We start from the raw sequence: 20,351 nt of genomic DNA, 5'->3' as shown, positions 1-20,351 counted from the left end.
CCACAAAGCTAATGCCTTTTAATTCTCATGCACGGTGACATGAGGAAAAGAGAGGTCACATATAAAGGACGATGCATTTTGTGTTTATAGCTTCTTATTGTTATTGGATTATTAAATGTTTCTTCCCCGTCAGGAAATTTAGAGGATGATTAAAGAAAACAAACACTTTAACTGCCAACCCAGGTATAAATCAAAACTATAAAGTATCTCCCTGGGACTGTTATTTCAGAAAATTAATAAGAAAATTGCACTGATGGAACAGAGGGTGTTTAAATAGAAATGGGACCTGGCTACTCAGTAATGGCAGAATCACTGGGAGATGAGGACTAGTGAAGCTGGCTGTGGCTTATCAGATACTGCCTAATATTGACTATTTTGCCTGGTGCCCAGTACCCATGTCTCCCTAGGTGATCAACTTAAACCAGTTTAAACCAACTCAATTTTTCTTGCCAGCAGTGGGTTTAGCCATGGGCATATGATCTAATTCTGACCAATGATCCATTAATTAAATTTGCTAGCAGAATTCTAGGGAAGGTATTTTTGGCTCCAAAGAAACAAAGAGATGGGTTCCTGTGTCCTCTGAGCACCGTGGCATCTGGATGAGATGTCCGGATCTGTTGCAGCCATCCTGTGACCAAGAGGGGAACCTGCCTCATGGCCAAGAAAACAGAATGAGGGTGTCAGGGCAGATTTGGGAGAGGGAATGTCCTCGGCAGCATTGCCAGGTGACAGCCTCAACCGAAGCTGAGGCCGCTCCACTGCTATGCCTCTCAGCGAGATCACGCCGTCTCTGCTCATTTATATTTATTTGTCAGTTTCTCATCTCACTACATGAAACCAAAAGCTTTCTAACCGATACACTACACCTTTTGATAAAAACTGCACTGGGTTCTGGGGCTGGGCCCTCAGTGGCATTCACTATCTCTGACTGGGCTGGCCTTCTGCAGGCTTCCTTGCTCCCCTACCAACTTCTTGAGGTCTCGACTCTGATGTCAGCATTTCAGGGAGTCGCCCCTGCCATTTCCTTCAAGCTGTGCCCCATCCCAAGTCCCTCTTGTGGATTATTGGGTTTTTTTCCTCCAGAGCATTTGACATGATACCACATGTTTACTCATGTCTGTTAAGTGTGATGTGTTTGTTTGGCTTATTATCTGCATCCTCCCATTAGCATGCAGGCTCCGTGGAAGCAGGGACTGTGCCTGTTTTGTTCACTGGTGTATCCCCAGCTCCCAGAACGATGCCTGGAACATTGAGGGCATTCACATGTTTATTGAATAAAAGGTGAATGGATAAATGTGAGTGCTTTTCAGGATTGTTGAGAGATTGTATCACTCCTCTGCTAAACTGTCCCAGCAGCTTCCCAGGGGAGCTGGGATGTGACAGGTGTTCCAGCCCCATGGTGAGTGGGCCCACTCTGTTCTCTGGCTTCCACCAGCTCTCTAGCTGCTCACCATCGCCCCTCCCCTATGACACCCCCAGTATTAATCTGTTCTCATGCTGCTGTGAAGAAATACCTGAGACTGGGTAATTTCTAAAGAAAAGAGGTTTAGTTGACTCACAGTTCAGCATGGCTGGGAAGCCTCAGGAAACTTACAGTCATGGAGGAAAGCAAAGGAGAAGCAGGTACCTCTTCACAGGGTGGCAGGATGGAATGAGTGCAAGTAGGGGAAATGTCATACACTTATAAAACCATCGGATCCATGAGAACAGCAAGGGGGAAACCACCCGCATGATCCAATCATTTCCCACAGCATAGGTCCCTTCCTCAACACGTGGGGATTATGGAAATTACAATTCAAGATGAGATTTGGGTGGGGACACAGCCAAACCTTGTCACTCCCCATTCAAACACACCAGACTCATCTCTCCCAGGACTCTCTACTCCCTGCCCTCTGCCTGAAACAACCCTCTCCACCCACTGTGGCTACAACTACCTCCAGCATCTCAGCCTCAGAGAGGCCTGTGCCGGCACCCTGACCTGCCCTCACTGGGCCCAGCCCTGGTCTTGCCCCACCACCTCTACCATCTTTGTGTCTACCACCTGTCTAACTGTTTGCACAAGGAACCAGACCCTGCAGGCTGCCTCCCCCTTCCACATTTGTAACAAAAAAAAGCAAGACTTTCTTAGCCACAGACCCTGCTCCATGTGGCCATGGGCGCCAAGAGGGTAATCCTAGTCCAGCCCTGGGTGCTGAAACAAGAACCACAACAGGTCCCTTCCCCTTTTCTCCCCAGCCCAAGGCAGGTCTGGGTCTGGGCGTTCAGTGATATTCTGGCCAATTAGGGTGAGGCGAAACCACCGCAGGCGGGTGGGGAAGGGTTTTCTCTGCTGACAAACAGAAAAACAGTCTTTCTTTCTCCACAATACATTATCACTGCTACATATGATGCCCCAACAGCAATGACACGAACAAGCCGCAAAGCACCCCAGGAAGAGGAAGACGGCAGAACAGACCAAAACAACTACCGCCCCCTCACCCACGACGACGTCTGACAATTACGTCTTCGAACTGCTGAAACCGTCCAGAACCTCCCTGTCTCTCTAAAGCTGAGTAAGAAGTACATTTGGAGACTGGGTAAATTTGGGGGCTTTCTGTTGGCAGCAAGGTACAACAGTTCTGGGCCTGATGCCCCCCTGGCAGAGTGTAAACCGCAGGAGACGTGGGGCTTCTCCTCTCTTATTCAACGCTATTTCCTCAGTCCCTGGAAGAGGGTTTGAATGTTGTCGACAATCAGTATTTGTGGTGAATGAATGAATGGAAAATAATAAAGGTAAAATCACATGCCGAATCTAAGGAGTTGTCTCCATTTGTTTAATTTCAAGTTCTTTCTGAAACTCCAAGAAGACGGAGCTGCCCCCTTCTGTAGGCAGAAATAGGGAATGGGACAGCCAGAGACTTTTCTTTCTACCGTGAAAGCAGGATGAAGTCCAGGCGGAATGAAACCAGCATCGATGGACGGGAAGAGAGGGGTTATTGTGTTCCTAGCCTATCACAATATTGGACGTTGGCAGGTTCTTCAGGGACAATGTTATAAACGCTGATCTCATAATTTCAGAGCCAGTTTGAGGAGCTCTGGGTTTGACAGCTTAAAGATTTTCGTTGGCGTGTGTAAAACAGCATCTGCCAGCGGTCTCCACCTCTGTTAGAGGGGCCTCACTGGGGGCTGGGGCTGCCCCAACTTATATGCACAGTAAACCAGCCAGAGCTCTAAGAGACGCAGAAACATTGCTTCCCAGAAAGGTTTCTCAAACAACAGTACTCCTGTACACCCAGGCACAGAAACTAAAAAAATCTTGGTGAAACAGGCATTAGTCAGCATGAGCCCCTGGAAACCAGTTTCCCCTACAAATGTCTACTGGTGACACTTGATGACAAATTTGGAAAATAATATAGGAATTATTATATAATTCTCATACCAAAACCTTGAAAAGGTTTATGTTCTCTTCAAGCCCCGTAGAGCACACGGGTTTACATTCTCTTCAGGTCCTGCAGAGCACGTGGGTTTGAACCAATCTCTCATATCAGCCCCGCAGAAGCCAAGCCTCAGCCGCTGGCCTCAGCACCCCTGTGCAGTGTCGGCTGAGTGGGGTGTCAAGAGCAGACGGTCAGCCGGGGCGACCGGACAGTGGAGTGCTGGCTAGCAAGGGGCGGCACTCACACCCCGGCGTCATCACACTCCCCAAAGCAGGACTCCCACCGGGCCAGACGGTGATAGGTGGACCCAATCTTGGTGAAAGAGGCATTAGTCCCCTTGAGCCCCTGGAAATTACACCGTTTCCCCCACAAACATCTACTGGTGACACTTGAGGACAAATTTGGAAAATAGTTTAGGAAGCATCCAAATGCTCATGCCTAAGCATTAGAGGTGACATCAGTGGCTACATTTGATAACATTTAAGAGATAGTATTTTCATAGATTTTAAGACTATTTTTATACAAATCTAGGAAAAATCAAAGTCAAATTCATGTTACAAAAAGCTGCAAAACCATTTCTACTCACGGTTATACAATTTCCATGAACACACAGCTCTTGTTCTTCGGGTGCTACAGTGAAATCCCTCACGTTGCTCCAACTCACACAAAACTCGAGTGAACAAGTTATTTTTGTATTGCAGACCCTCGAATAACTTTCATTGCCCTTGTCTTTAGCACAGTCTCACTTTTTCTAAAAGTGATAAATTCCAGGCACCATAAAAACCCATCTTCGACAATCGGTTCTTTCAGCTTATGAAATGCTGAGCTCCCTTTGCCAAAACCAGGAGCAGAAGGAAGTTGCCACTGGTATTTGATGCTGTCCACGTTTCCACCCTGGCACTGGGCCCCAGAGCCACTTTTCAGATTCTGAGTGGGGCAGAGGAGTGGGGCTGCCTGTGAAGGCGAAGGCCCTGCTGCTCTCCAGCTGCCACTCGGGCGGTTTTGGAGGCCATGAAAGAAACGGTTTCCTCCAACAGCTGAAGCGGAATTTCGCTCTGTCGCCCAGGCTGGAGTGCAATGGCGGATCTCAGCTCACTGCAAGCTCCGCCTCCCGGGTTCAAGCAATTCTCCTGCCTCAGCCTCCCGAGTAGCTGGGACTACAGGCATTTGCCACCACGCCCGGCTAATGTTTTGTATTTTTACTAGTGATGGGAGTTTCACTATGTTGTCCAGGCTGGTCTCGAACTCTTGACCTCAGGCAATCCACCTGCCCCGGCCTCTCACGGTTCTGGGATTACAGGCGTGAGCCACCGCGCCAGGCCCAGCCACTGGTTTTTATAGGCACCTCATGCCGCAAGAGCAGAGGATCGCCCTGTGCTGGGTGAATGAGACTTGGAGCCCCAGACCACCCAGGTGAGGAGGTGCAACACCCACAGCTGATGGAGAGACTGTGCGAGTGTGTGGGGAGAGTGTGTGTGTGAGTGTGGGTGTGTGGGGGAAGTGTGTGAGTGTGGGTGAGTGTGCATGACAGTGTGTGTGGGAGAAGTGTGCAAATGGGCATATGTGTGAGTGTGGGGGTGTGTTGGGGGAGTTAGTGTGGGTGTGAGTGTGTATGAGAGTGTGTGTGAGTATGGGTGTGGGGGAGTATGTGTGTGGGTATGAGTGTGTGTATGAGTGTGGGGGGAGTGTGCGTGTGAGTGTGGGGGGAAGTGTGTGGGTGTGGGTATGAGTGTGTGTGAGTGTGTGAGTGTGCATGTTTGGGGGATTATGAGTGTGGGTGTGTGCGTGTGGGTGTTTGGGGGATTGAGTGTATGGGGGGGAGTGTATGTGAGTGTGAGTGTGGGTGTTTGGGAGATTGTATGAGTGTGGGTATTAGTGTGTGAGTGTGGGTGTTTGGGGGATTGTATGAGTGGGTGTGAGTTTGTGAGACTGTGTGTGTGTGTGTGTGAGAGTGTGGGGAGTATGTGAGTGTGGGTATGAGTGTGTGTGTATGAGTGTGGGGGGAGTGTGTGTGTGGGGACGAAGTGTGTGAGTGTGGGTATGAGTGTGTGTGTGAGAGAGTGTGGGTGTTTGGGGGATTGTATGTGTGGGGGGAGTGTGTGTGTGTGTGTGAGTGTTGGTGTTTGGGGGATTGTATGAGTGTGGGTGTATGTGTGAGTGTGTGTATGAGTGTGGGTGTTTGAGCAATTGTATGAGTGTGGGTGTGTGTGTGAGAGTGTGTGTGTGAGTGTGTGTGGGTGTGGGAGGAGTATGTGAGTGTGGGTATGAGTGTGTGTGGGGCGAGTGTATGGAGGGAAGCTGTGTGTGGGTATGAATGTGTGAGTGTGGGTGTTTTGGGGATTGTACGAGTGTGTGGGGGGAGTGTGGGTGAGTGTGTGTGGGGGTGGGGGAGTGTGTGTGTGCATGTGTGAGTGTGGGTGTTTGGGGATTGTATGAGTGTGGACGTGAGTGTGTGTGTGTGAGAGTGTGTGTGTGGGGAGTATGCGAGTGTGTGTATGAGTGTGTGGGGGGGGAAGTGTGTGTGTGGGCATGAGTGTGTGTGTGAGTGTGGGTGTTTGGGGGATTGTATGAGTGTGTGTGGGGGGGAGTGTGTGTGGGGGAAGTGTGTGTGTGTGGGGGCATGAGTGTGTGTGAGTGTGGGTGTTTGGGGGATTGTATGGGTGTGTGGGGGGAGTGTGTGTGAGAGTGTGTGTGGGGGGGGGGGGAGTGTGTGAGTGTGAGCGTGTGTGTGTGAGAGTGTGCGTGTTTGGGGTTGTATGAGTGTGTGGGTGTGTGTGTGAGTGTGGGTGTGGGGGCAGTGTGCGTGCACGTGTGCATGTGTGTGAGTGTTTGGGGGATTGTATGAGTGTGTGTGTGTGAGTGTTGGTGTGTGTGTGTGTGGGGAGTGAGTGTGCATGTGCGTGTTTGGGTGGGGGATTGTATGAGCGTGGGTGTGAGTGTGTGTGTGTGTGGGGGGGACTGTGTGAGTGTGCATGTGAGTGTGGGTGTTTGGGGGATTGTATGAGTGTGGGTGTGAGTGTGAGTGTGTGTGTGTGGGGGGGGAGTGTGTGAGTGTGCATGTGCATGTGTGGGTGGGGGGATTGTATGAGTGGGTGTGAGTGTGTGTGTTTGTGTATGGGGGGAGTGTGTGAGTGTGGGGGGTGTGTGTGGGGGGGAGTGTGTGTGTCCGTGTGAGTGTGCGTGTGTGAGTGTGCATGTGTGAGTGTGGGTGTGTGTGAGTGTGTGTGTATGGGGGTAGTGTGTGAGTGTGCGTGAGTGTGTGTGAGAGTGTGTGTGTGAGAGTGTGTGTGTGTATGGGGGAGTGTGTGAGTGTGCGTGTGTGAGTGTGAGTGTGTGTGTGAGTGTGTGTGAGTGTGTGTGTGAGTGAGTGTGTGTGTATGCACGTCGGGGATGTGAGGGTTCTGTTTTCCTGGCTTCCACGCCCCAAAGCCTCCCATGGTCATGGAGATGGGTGCGGCCTATTTACCTTGTGGATGTGCCGGGAATGGGGCGCCCGGTGTCCACCAGGACGCACCAGCAGTACCCCGTGGAGGGGTGGCACTGCACTGGCTTGTAGAGGCCGCCGTGCGCACACTCAGGGATCACCACGTTGTCGTTCTTGGGCTGCTTGGCTTCCTCCAGGGCAGACTGGTGCTCTTGGTCACAGGATGACACTGCGGGGAAGAAGGAGGCAAAAGGTGAGCAGGATCCAGGGACGTCGTCCCACATGCAGAGCTCCTGGGAGGCCACAGAGAACTGCCAAGAACGGTGTGGTCCTCCTTCACCCCGGGGGCAGGAGGGCCTGCCAGCGTGGGGGGCACAGCGGGAGAGGCAGAAGCTCATGGGGAAGCTCAAGCAGCTCCAATTCCCGCAGCCTGGCGTGCTGCTGTGATCCCGGAACTGTCAACAGCATCCCCACAGCGATGGACATTCCTGCTCAACAGGCAGCACAGCTCACAAGTCAGCATGGGCAGTCGCCTGGGAGAGGGGATCCACGAGCAGTTCTGACGCCCGCAGGACTCCTGAATGTGACCAGGCAGAACCAGCCCTGTGGCTGGAACTCTTCTCTGCTCCCTGCTCTGAGCCACCTGTCACTGAGGCTGGAGACTCCTCAAAGCGGGCCCCAGGGCGAGGTCGTGTTTAGACTCCGAGGCTCCCTGTGTGATCCCTCTGCCCTCATTCTCAACATGCGGTTCATCGCCCCCCCCCCAAGCCCCAAACGAGAGGATGACTTGGAAGAAAATCCACTCTCTCACCTGGGGCCTCCCCAAGGTCTGACTTAGGACTAAGCAGAGCAGGTGCAGGCTATCTAAAAGTTGTTCAGCCCCAGATCGTGGAAATTTCCACTGCACTATTTCCAAACCAAGCTTTGTTACTGAAAACTGGTAAAGAATAATAATGAGAGGTATTCATACTCAGCCTGTGAACCAGGCATTGTGCTACATGAATACTGAACTCACTCACATGCAAATAAAACAATGACAAAAATTCTAGGACCTCACATTGCCATGTGCAAAGGGTGGTCTCTCTTGGTTAATAAACTCAGTTTCTCCTTGTGTTTAGGTATGTATGTCTGACATCCATCTTCTGCCCGAAATAGTTAAGCCAGGAATACCTGAGAATGAGTGCGTGCTGGCAACCCCTTCCTGACTGGCCCTCACTAGGGTGAGAGCAGTAGCATCTAGGAATGAAAGCCCATGTGACCTATTGGTGGCTGCAGCAGGAACACGCAGGTGGAGCGGCAGGGGCAGCCCCTCTGCTCAGCCTGAAGGGAACTCGGGCTGGGACGTCACGAATCTCTCCTACTGGAAGTGATTTTCCACAAATGGTGCTTTAAGACTGCTTTGAAGCTGATTAGCTACAGTGTACAGTTTATAGGGCTTTTATGACCCTAAAGGGGATATCAGACAGGTGGGACACATTAGGAAGCTGATAAGAGCTGCTCAGCACCGCCAAAGCTGGTGTGGTGAGTCCATATCACAGCCCAGCATGAAGGATTGTTCTGGGGATTAAAAGCGATTATAGGTGCATTGTGTCATATTGACACAGTTCCACAAATGTCAGCTATTGCTTTATTTTTCCAATGCTAAAAGGATGCCTGGCTTATAACAGGCACTCAATACATTTCTTTTGAGATAATAAATAATTGTGATGGTATTAATGGAAACCACCCTGATTTTAGCATATCTAGCAACTCTGTTTAACATCTGAGGATAATCAGATACATAATTTTATGATTAGTCCATTACTGACTATATTACCAAATGTTACTATTAGATTTTGTAAAAGCATATACGTTTTGTGTCTTCACTGCAAGAACGTAAAAACAAATGTTACCTTTTGGACTCTCCCCTATAGTTCTATTCCAAAGTGACTAACAATCACTCTCCCCTGGTGATCTCATACGCTGTATTCAGACACTTGAAAGAGAGGATGATAAACATTAAAGTGAAGTCATCGTGTCTGCTCAGATCAACATTTTTTTGAATAAGCTCAGAACTCACGGGTCATTCAAATCTCACAATAGGTGCTCAAAATCCGTTTAATGAACAAGAGAAGAAGCAGAAAGAAATCTGTCAATGACTGAAGTTTCATGATTCTGTCTTATAAGTTCTGTACTTTTTTGTGGGCTCCAGGTTTTGCTCAGCAAATGCACAGGTGAATCAATAAAACCCACCTCTGGGTTATAGTAAAGAGGCTTTTGCCCCAACGATAACAAGGAAACTGGTAAGAAAAAAAAAGGACAATGATTTGCATTTCTCTCTGAATTGCTCAGTAAGTTATTTTAGGTCATGGAAGAAACTGAGAACAGCAGGGGTTGCGCTAAATGTTTCTGGAGGTTGTTGCTTTGCAGAAATCCTCAGAGCACATGGTGCATCACTCAATGGAACTGCATCTCCAGAGAGCAGCCGCTGAGGATGGCGGGAACCGCCTCTCCAGCAGCACCCTGGAAACTCAGCACTGCTGTGTTCACGTGACACCTGTTCGTGCCTCTCCAGCAGCACCCTGGAAACTCAGCACCGCCGTGTTCACGAGGCGCCTGGTCATGCCTCTCCAGCAGCACCCTGGAAGACTCAGCACCACCGTGTTCACGTGACGCCTGTTCGTGCCTCTCCAGCAGCACCCTGGAAACTCAGCACCACCGTGTTCACGTGACGCCTGTTCGTGCCTCTCCAGCAGCACCCTGGAAACTCAGCACCGCGGTGTTCACATGACGCCTGTTCATGCCCCTCCAGCAGCACCCTGGAAACTCAGCACTGCCGTGGCGCTTCTTCAGAAATTTTATTAGTGCACAGAATTTATGGTGTGATGATCCAGACACGAGACAACTTTCTGCGCTCTATCCAGGGACATGCTGCAGCTATAGAAATCATTCTCGAAAATTCCTGAAACGTCTCTCTTGAGGATTTTATGTGATATTTGAAAGCTTATCATAAGCAAAATAAGATGGATTAAGTCAACCTCTTAAAATTTGATGAGCATGATATAAAATATCAAAGCTATTAGAGCAGAGTCAGAAGAAACCTCGTGTTTGTTTATATAAACATCGTGGTTGATGAAGGCTGTTAACCCATGCAGTTTTATCTGATAAACCTGGCTCCATGAGGGAACTTCAAACTCACTGGAGAAATGCAATTCCATTTTCTTTTAGTAAGGGCCACAACGGAGGCAGAAGATCTTTAAACAAACCGATGACGGCCCTTGGGAAGAGAAGGCCACAGAACGTAATTTCCACGTGTGACTGTCACCTCCCCCCGGGACATCCCAGAATGCAGCGTTCTGCAGGCAGAGCTGACTGGGGTGGTTCTCTCTGGCAGGAAACAAGTCCTTATTCTATAAAGGACTTAATCGCGCCGGTAGAGGGAGGCAGGAGGGGTGAATGCGCACAGGACAGGTCCTGTGTCACGACAGCACAGGAGATTTCTGTCCTGGGAGGCGCAGGGGGCAGTGACTGCAGGAAGGAGCCCAAGGAGGAGGAGCTCAGCGATCCTCTAGAAAAATGCCCTTGAGGCCTTGGGAAGCATTAACGGTGCAGGAAAAAGGGAACTGAGTGAATCTGAAGACTGAGAGAAGCAGGATGGCAAGGGTAGAGACAGGGAAATAGGGAAGGAGAGGCTGTTTCCAGGATCGTGGTGGAGTCACCGGCGGGACCACACAGGACCACGGGGTGCATTACACCGAGGTGGGAATGTGGAGACACTTGGCTCTGTTAAGTGGGGACGGGGAACCAAAGTTAAAGTTTTCAACTAATCATATTACTATTAAGTTATGGTTGATTCTAGATGGAGTAGGCTAAGCTTCCAAAAATGACCATGGATAGAGAAAAATAAAGCTAGAAATTCTGGAAATAATTCAGAAAAAAAAAGTAATAATGCTTACAAAGTCCCTATTGCAATATTCCATTTTAATATATTAGATGAAAATATGTCACTTTTTTTTCCTATTCAGAAGGCCCTTAACTACATCATTTTCTCACATAATAAATTTTGAGGAGTTAATGTATAAAGAAAAAATAATCTGAAAGAAAAAAACACAAATAGAAGCAATTCCGACATGAAGGCATTCAAGAGGCTGACTTTTAACGCACACACACATACATATATATAATATATATTACTTATAGTATTATTATATTAATTATATATTATATGAACAACATAGAATATGTATAATTTATTATTCTCCCAAATTACAACATTTTTAAATTTAGTGTATTAAGTTCATTCTCACTCAAAGCTTTGACTTTGCCTCAATCTGAAGGTTTCTGCTGTTGCCACAGTCAGTGACACCCCGTTGGTACTCAGAACCCATAAGGAAATGTATTAATTCTGCAGTATAAGTTCTGTAATAATTCTGTAGTATAAATGTGATTGCATGGTGCTCTCTTTCATAGCTAGTTCTATTGCGTGGTTTGTGCTTTTCTAGTTCCACCAGCATTGCCTGTGTGCTCCCTGCCCTGACTGCTGTCTGAGGCTCAGATCCCTGGCCTGCAGACCTGTGGGCCTCATCCTGAACACACTCCCGAAAAGTAATTAGCACATTGGAGACAGTCTTCCTCCATATTGTCTCATTAAATATTAGGCTAGAAACATGATTCCAATTCCAATTTACTTCTATAAATGTTGTTTTAGAGAAACACAATTTCAATTCCAATTTACTTCTATAAACTCTAACTTTTATAGAAATATGATTTCAATTTCACTTCTATAAATTTTAGGTTTTATAGACATGATTCCCATTCCAAATTACTTCTATAAATTTTAAGTTTTATAACCATGTAACAACTTTTTTTTTAATTTGTAGAAAGCTACCTTTGTAAAGTTGGTAGAAGGTCTATTAAAAAAATATGAGTTCATTTCCCAAACTAGCATTAGATGCTTGTGACTTATAATGTGTCTGACAGTTTGTTCAAATAATCTGACAACCAAGCGGAGTTTTTAGATGATAATAAGCGGCTGCCAGACATTTATGAACATTAAAAAAAACTTACATAATTACCTCATTAAATGAAGTCTACTTGATTCAATATGACGATGTCTGAAACATTTTTATAGGAAGCAAGAACAAATCACATCCATTCTAAAAATGAAATCTCCATATTTGGCCATATTTCAAGAAATCGCATGCTGCAGATGTACGTTTTTTGGCAAGCTCACACCCTTAAGAGTTTTGCATTAACATTTGGAGAGTTATTGCTCAACTTCCAGCAAGCACAGGATCCCGTGAAGCTCTTGAAAACCAGAAGTACTTGAAAGTGTCAATTTGACCACCACCAGGCCGGCTGCCCCTGAACTAATGCCACACCTGACCACCACCAGGCCAGCTGCCCCTGAACTAATGCCATACCTGACCACCACCAGGCCAGCTGCCCCTAAACTAATGCCACATCTGATCACCACCAGGCCGGCTGCCCCTAAACTAATGCCACACCTGACCACCACCAGGCCGGCTGCCCCTAAACTAATGCCACACCTGACCACCACCAGGCCGGCTGCCCCTAAACTAATGCCACACCTGACCATAACCAGGCCGGCTGCCCCTAAACTAATGCCACAGAGACAGAACCCGCAGGCTGCCTCTGCCCAGTTCCAGCTTTTCCATGTCCCCCTGAGCTATCCGTGCACTGGCCTGGATGCCTCCCCTGGCCCTGAGTGTGCCACACAGCTCTGCTGCTGTTTTGTTTTGGGCTGTTGAGCCCATTGCTGGCGGCTGCGTGGTTGACTGGATGTCACTGCTGTTATTGTCAAGGGACTCTGAATCCCTTTTCTCCACATCCAGTCTGCTCTGGGAATATGATGCTGTCCCAGACATACCTTGTTTTTAAAGAAAAGCATATAACATTGTTATTTAGTAGCAGCCAACACCTTAAGAGTTCTTCAGGAATTATTACAAGTATTGAAATTGTGCCTACACATTACCCCAATGGGCCTTAACTATTAAAGAAATGAACATCATAGTGACATTAATTCACTTCTAGTTTAGGTTGGTGGGTGTTGTTTTCTGTTACTCCCATCTTCTTATTTACTCCTTTTTTTTTTTTTTTTTTTTTTTGAGACGAAGTCCACAGGCTGGAGTGCAGTGGCATGATCTCGGCTCACTGCAACTTCCACCTCCCGGGTTCAAGTGATCCTCCTGCTTCAGTCTTCAGAGTAGCTGAGATTGCAGGGACACACCACCACGCCCAGCTAATTTTTTGTATTTTTTAGTAGAGAAGAGGTTTCACCATGTTGGTCAGGCTGGTCTCGAACTCCTGGCCTCAAGTGATCCACCCTTGACCTCCCAAAGTTCTGAGATTACAGGCATGAGCCACCACACCCAGCCAGTATTTACTTCTATGTTAAGCAAATTTAATGTTCAAAGTCAAAGAGTTTGTATTTAAAAGTCTGTAGTAGTCATTCCAAAAATATGGCAGGTTGCACAGTGCGAAATGGAGAAAATAAAACAAGAGGAGAAGAAATAGGTTGTCTCAGTTCAGCCCCAGCCTGGCCACTCAGCTCCAATCCTGTAATGTAAATGCTGGGAGTCACTTGTTACACAGAATCTGCACTGGTCAAATGTTTGTGACCCCTCAAAATTCCTGTGTTGAAATCTTTTCTCCCAAGCTGATGGCATTTGGAGGTGCGGCCTTGGAGCCCTCAGGAATGAGATGAGCCTTTAGAAAAGAGGCTCCAGCTGGGATGAGATGAGCCTTTAGAAAAGGGGCTCCCGCTGGGTGCAGTGGCTCACGCCTGAAGTCCTAGCACTTTGGAGGCCAAGGCGGGTGGATCACCTGAGGTCAGGAGTTCGAGATAAGCCTGACAAATATGGTGAAACCCTGTCTCTAGTAAAAATACAAAAATTAGCCAGGTGTGGTGGCGTGCACCTGTAGTCCCAGCTACTCGGGAGGCCAAGACAGGAGAATTGCTTGAACCCGGGAGGCAGAGGTTGCAGTGAGCCGCGATCACGCCACTGCATTCCAGCCTGGGTGACAGAGTGAGACTTTGTCTCAAAAAAATAAATAAATAAATAAAAAATAAGGTCGGGGGGCTCCAGGGATCTCGTTTGTTCCTTTCACCATATGAGGAAACAAGAGGACACCGTTTACGAACCAGAACATGAATCACCCCCAGCCCTCACCCCACCACCAAATCTGCCAGTGCCTGGATCTTGGACTTCCAGCCTCCAGAGCTGTGAGGAATGAATTTCTGTTGTTTATAAGCCACCCAGTGGAAGGGATTTTGTCATGGCAGTCCAAACAGACTAAGACGGTGTGAAAGGAAAGGAAATCTCAGGACCCCAAAGTCATGAAAGCAAAGGGAAGTCAAGCCAGGAACTGTGTTCGGCAAACCTGCCTCTCAGTTTATTCCTGAATAAGAGGGCTACAAAGGTAAAAAAGCTACAGACCTCCCTCACCGTTTGCCTGCAGGAAATTCCCGTGAACCAAGGACAGACAGAACTCAGTCATCCCTCTGCAGCCCACCTGAGACAGGTGCAGATCTGACGGCTTCCTCCACCCTATTGCTTCACTGAGCCAGACTAAGGCAGAAGTGACTGTTTCTCTATCCTCCTCTCAGATGTACGTTGTATATTCAGTGGAAGGCTCATCAGAGACTCAAAAGAATGCAACCATTTGTCTCATATCTACTTAAGAAGTTGTCCTGCCTTTCTGGACTGAACCAATGTACCTCTTACACATACCGATTTGATGTCTCATGTATGAAACCAACTGTGCCCGACTACCTTGGGCACGTGTCATTAGGGCCTCCCGAGGCCATGTCATGGGCACATCCACACCCTTGGCAAAATAAACTTTCTTTCTTTTATTTTTTTTATTTTTTCTTATTTTGAGACAGAGTCTCGCTCTGTCGCCCAGGCTGGAGTGCAGTGGTGCGATCTCAACTCACTGCAAGCTCCTCCTCCTGGGTTCACGCCATTCTCCTGGGTTCACGCCATTCTCCTGCCTCAGCCTCCTGAGTAGCTGGGACTACAGGCGCCCACTACCACACCTGGCTAATTTTTTGTACTTTTAGTAGAGATGGGGTTTCACTGTGTTAGCCAGATGGTCTCCATCTCCTGACCTCATGATCCACCCACCTCGGCCTCCCAAAGTGCTGGGATTACAGGCGTGAGCCACTGCGCCCGGCCAAAATAAACTTTCTAAATTGACTGAGACCTGTCTCAGATACTTTGGGTTCACAACAGTATCAAACCTGTCTAATTGCCTCACAAGGTGGGCAGGAGGAGCTAGTGGAAGAATATATGAGTGTATTTAGAAAGAAAGATAAAGCATTTTGCAAAATTGAAGGGACTATTTAAAATACTACAAATCATAACCAACAATTCTTTTAGACATTGCAATAGCATTATACCCTAAATGCAAATGTTTTCAGCTGTAGCAAAACTATCAGTCTTTAGACAAGTAAATTTAGCTGCTCATTTTTATTAAGTACTTCATTAATCAAATAGCAAAACTCTCGGTAGACTAGGTGTAGAGAAAAGCCTTCTCTGTCTGATAAAGAGCATACTTTAAAGAGTCTACAGCTAACATCATATTTAATGACAAAAGACTGACCACTTTCACTTTTAGATTAGTAATAATCTCACTACTTTTTTATATTTACAAAGAAAAAGCTGCTAAAATTAACAAGTGAAGATGACAAAGTCCCAAGATACAAGGTCAATCTACAAAAACTTTTTTTATATACTGCTAATGAATAATTGGAAAATTTTTTAAAAAGTCATCTGCTATAATATCAAAAACATAAAAGTGCATAGAAATAATTTTATCAAAGATGTACAATACATGGAAAACTAAAAGCATTGCTGAAAAAATCAGAACACCTCAATAAATAAAGAGATGTGCCATGTTAATGGATGAGCAGACTCAGAAATACTTTAATTCCCCCCAGTTTGATTAGTGGATCCCACATAATTGTATCAAAATCCTAGGAAGTTTTATAATAGAAACTGACGTTATGGTTCTAAAATGTATAGGAAAATGCGAAAAAAACATATTCAAAGCTTTCTTCTGAAAGAACAGTGTTGGGGGACTAATATTACTATACTTGAAAAATCATTATAAAGCCAGTAATCTAGACCAGATGTTAGTGGGAAAAGGATAGCTAAGTAGATGAGTGGAAAATAATAAAAAGTTTATAAGTTTATAAAGTTTATAATTAAATAAAAAAGTATATACTTTTGAAATGTATGTAAATATATGTATATGTTCAATTGATATTTGATGAGGCACTAAAACAATTCAGTAAGAAGGGAAAGCCTTCTCAACAAATAGTTCTAGAACAATGAGATAGCTACATGACAATTAAAGATGGAAAAGCCTAACTCACCACCCACACACAAATTTATTTGAGATAAATTAGAGATCTAAACATAAAACCTAAAAATATAAAGACCCTAAAAGAAAATATGGAGACTATTATTGAGATATTGGGTTAGACAAAGATCTCTAAGGCAAATGCAGAAAGCACGAAGCACAAAAGAAAAAAAAAAGTGGACTTCATTAAAATTTAGAACGGACACTGACCAAAAGAGACCATGAAGAAAACAAAAATGTAAGCCACAGAGTGTGAAATGCTGGGGCTACTCTGGAAACCTACTCGTAGGTATTTACCCCCAGCGTAATGAAAACACGCACTCACGAATGACTAGTACAATGACGAGTACCTGGTATGTTTATTTGTAGCAGCCCCAACCTAAAGAGAAAAACACAAAATATCCATTGATTGGGAAATGCAGAACAGGCTGTGGTGTCCGTACACAGTCTACAATCATGCATGTAAATTGCAGAGAATGAATGGGCAACGCATGCAGTGAGAATGAAGCTCAAAACCATCACCGGATCGAAAAAAGACAGGAACAAAGGGGTACTTATGCTGGATTCCATTTACATGAAACTCTAGAACAGACAAAAGTAATGTAGGCTGGGCGCAGCAGCTCACACCTCTAATCCCAGCACTTTGGGAGGCTGAGGCAGGAGGATCATTTGAGTCCATAAGTTCAAGACCAGCCCCGGCAACATGGCAAAATCCCATGACCCAAAAAATAGAAAAATTAGGCGTGCACGGTGGCATCTGGTAGATGTAGTTCCAGCTACTCTGGAGGCTGAGACAGGAGGATCACTGGAGCCGTCAAGGCTGCAGTGAGCCGTGATCACACCACTGCACTCCAGCCTGGGCAACGGAGGGATACCTTTTTGTTTTTGTTTGTTTTTGTTTTTGTTTTGTTTGTTTTTAAGTAATGTATGGAGATTGGAATCAAAAGAGCAGTTGCTTTCAAGAGTGAGGGGGCATCGACTGGGAAGTGGCTCTGGGGGGCTGTCCCGAGACAGAAGTGCTGTCTAACTTGACAGGTGCACAGGTTTCCTGGGTACCAGAACTGGGTAAAACTCCTCCCCTGTGCACCGCCATCTGTGCATCTCGCTCTCCATAGATGCTCTCCATAAACAACATCCATGCCTAAATAAGCCTTAAAATGTGCTCCTAGTAAGCATAAAAGAGGAATTCTAAGAGATGAGAAAATACTGCTCACATTTTAATTGGCAACATATTTTTTGCCTGTTTGGTATGTCTTAAAAATGAATAGTATCTCAGACTCAATGATAGGCAAAAGCACATAGTCCACTTCCCAGAAAATTGCATTTAATGAACGCTTTTTCTTTTCTTTTCTTAAGAGGACCTGGTGTTCCACTAGTGTACACTCGATTAAACAGGGACCTCTTACCACTAATGTGATTTAAACCACAGGAGTTGAGCATTCCCAACTCTGGCCAAGTTTGGCTTTATCTATGCAAGTTTCGTTTTGTTTATAAGAACACTTGTGGGCCTTGAAGTGCTGACTTTATTGGCAAGAGGAGGTTTTCATTAGAAAGTGTGAATAAACCCACCAGAACGTCTCAATTCAGTTTAGGTCCCATGTCGGAAGAACTCGGATTCCTACCGGTGTGAGTCCAGTCCACAGGAGCAACTGCCTCACAGGAGGTCTTCACGTCCAGCCGACTGTAACACCTGCAACCCTGCACAGCCATCTGTGGTTCTCTCTCTCGTCTCAGCTTCCTTGGTGAGCTTCTTAATCACCTGCTTCCATTTCCTCGGCCTGCCCCAAGTCTTGTTACTATTGGCCGGCCCGGCTCCCCACTTTTTGCTGGCCTGCTGCTGCGCTGCTCTGACGTGCAGGCACTAGAGTTTGTTTACCTCTGATGGCCTCTGCCAAGTCCTGATGACTGTGGCACCCACAGCCTGGAAGTATTGGAAATGCTTGGTTTCCTCGTCGGTGTACAGCCTCACCCCTGACGGAGTGGCTGCAGGGCCCCCGCCCTCCTCCGCCCTCCTCTGCCTTCCTCCCTTCTTCCGCTTGTCCCACTCAGGACAATGACGTCCTTATTCCAGGAAGAACAGACAGCAGTACTGGCCACTCTCTCTGTATCGCCAGGGTCTCTGCAGCCCTCCCATAGAGGGGCTGGGTGCTCTTCCCTCCCTGGGACTTTGCGCGGAGCCTGTGAACTTAACATGGCCAGCAGGAGATTGGGGAGCAACAGGCGAGGGGGCTCCAAATTTACTTGTGTGTGAGGCCTGGCTCTTGTGTCCCATTTGCTTGTGTGTGAGGCCTGGCTTTTGTGTGCCTCCACTGCTGCCATGAGAAGAACACCTCCAGTTTACTGATAAGTGCAAGGAAGATGAGAGACGGGGGGCAGACCCAGACCCCTGCAGGCTGGAATCCCCAGCAAAGCCTGCAGGCCAGCAGATGCCTGAGAAGTAAACACCCAATACACAGACATTGTGTGTTTATCTGCTGTGAAGGAACAGCTTCCGATACAACAGCCATTGGAGGGGTGAGGTAGGGCAGGGCTGAGCCCAGTGGAGCGGGGAAGGGGTGGGGCGGAACAGGGCAGGACTGAGCCCAGTGGAGCGAAGAAGGGGTGAGGCAGGGCAGGGCTGAGCCCAGGGGAGTGGGGAAGGGGTGAGGCAGGGCAGGGCTGAGCCCAGTGGAGCGGGGAAGGGGTGAGGCAGGGCAAGGCTGAGCCAGGCACGGACTCCTCAGTCCACACTGGCAGTGACTCCACCTCAGCTGCTCCGCCTGGATGCAGATTCTTCAGGTTTCTTCCTTCCACCTGTATTTTTCGAATTTTCTATGGCTAGCATGAATTACTTTTGAATTGAGAAAAAGCAACCAACGGTAACTTTTCTTAAGTAAGTAGCATGGCTCCTCCTGTTCAAAACGGTTCAGAATCACTGACTTCAGCTGCAACTGGGCAGCCTCTGCAAAGGTGATGGAGGCTGGAGCCTGGACGGGGCTGGCGAGAGTCCTGAAGGAGGTGGAGATTGTGGGGGGCAGGGGTGAGAGGACGCCACAGTGTCTATGTGAAAAAAGTAGGTTCAAGAAAGATAAAAACCAGGAGGGGCAAGGCCACTGTCAGGGAAGACCCGTGGTCCCTGGGTCTTCCCTGTGTGTGTCGGTTCGTTTGAGCCGAGTCTTCTGAATGTTACTAAGCTCTGGGTTCCCGGCAGGTCGGGTGTGCTCCAAACCGGTGGAAACACTTCGTGACACACTCCTCCTAGGTGGTGGGAGCCTGCGCCTCTCGGTGGCGGAGGTGGCTGTGTTCCAGTCACATGTCTGGTTTCCTGCTCACTCTCTCCAGCTCTGCCCCGTCCCACCCTGCATTTCGGGCACTGCCACTCCCTCGGCCTCCTTTGCTACCTTTAATCCTCTCCTGCCCAGCGGTGCCCCCAAGAGTCCGTGAGCTGTCCGGGGACCCTCGGGACTGAGGAAGGCTCAGTGTTCACACACCCACTCACCCATTCACAACAAAGTGGGGACAGCTAGTAACAGTCTCACACATCTCCGGCTATCCTTGCTGTTAGCAGGATCGCCTGAGACTCCAGGGCTGTGACATAAAGAAGTTACCCCCACAACCAATCCATGGGATCCCTACAACAATAACCACAGATTCAGCCTGAGACTCCAGGGCTGTGACATAAAGAAGTTACCCCCAAAACCAATCCACGGGATCCCTTCAACAATAACCACAGATTCAGCCTGAGACTGCAGAGCTGTGACATAGAGAAGTTACCCCCAAAACCAATCCATGACATCCCTACAACAATAACCACAGATTCAGCCTGAGACTGCAGAGCTGTGACATAGAGAAGTTACCCCCATAACCAATCCATGACATCCCTACAACAATAACCACAGATTCAGCCTGAGACTGCAGAGCTGTGACATAGAGAAGTTACCCCCACAACCAATCCATGACATCCCTACAACAATAACCACAGATTCAGCCTGAGACTGCAGAGCTGTGACATAGAGAAGTTACCCCCACAACCAATCCATGGGATCCCTACAACAATAACCACAGATTCAGCCTGAGACTCCAGGGCTGTGATATAAAGAAGTTACCCCCAAAACCAATCCACGGGATCCCTTCAACAATAACCACAGATTCAGCCTGAGACT

At 47.4% G+C, this 20,351-nt stretch overlaps 1 protein-coding gene across 1 annotated transcript in view; it reads right to left on the bottom strand.

Moving 5' to 3' along the window:
* SMOC2 (SPARC related modular calcium binding 2) overlaps positions 1–20,351 on the bottom strand; it is a 225,114-nt gene that overhangs the window by 63,541 nt on the left and 141,222 nt on the right. Inside the window, exon 8 of the mRNA XM_050787103.1 lies at positions 6,883–7,069. Coding sequence (XP_050643060.1) covers positions 6,883–7,069 — 187 coding nt within the window. The remainder of the gene's footprint in view (positions 1–6,882; positions 7,070–20,351) is intronic.

Source organism: Macaca thibetana, chromosome 4 (assembly GCF_024542745.1).
Source record: "Macaca thibetana thibetana isolate TM-01 chromosome 4, ASM2454274v1, whole genome shotgun sequence".
Classification (NCBI taxonomy): domain Eukaryota; kingdom Metazoa; phylum Chordata; class Mammalia; order Primates; family Cercopithecidae; genus Macaca; species Macaca thibetana.
The sequence above is the reverse complement of the archived record's forward strand: the minus strand, read 5'-3'. Positions and strand labels throughout refer to the sequence as shown.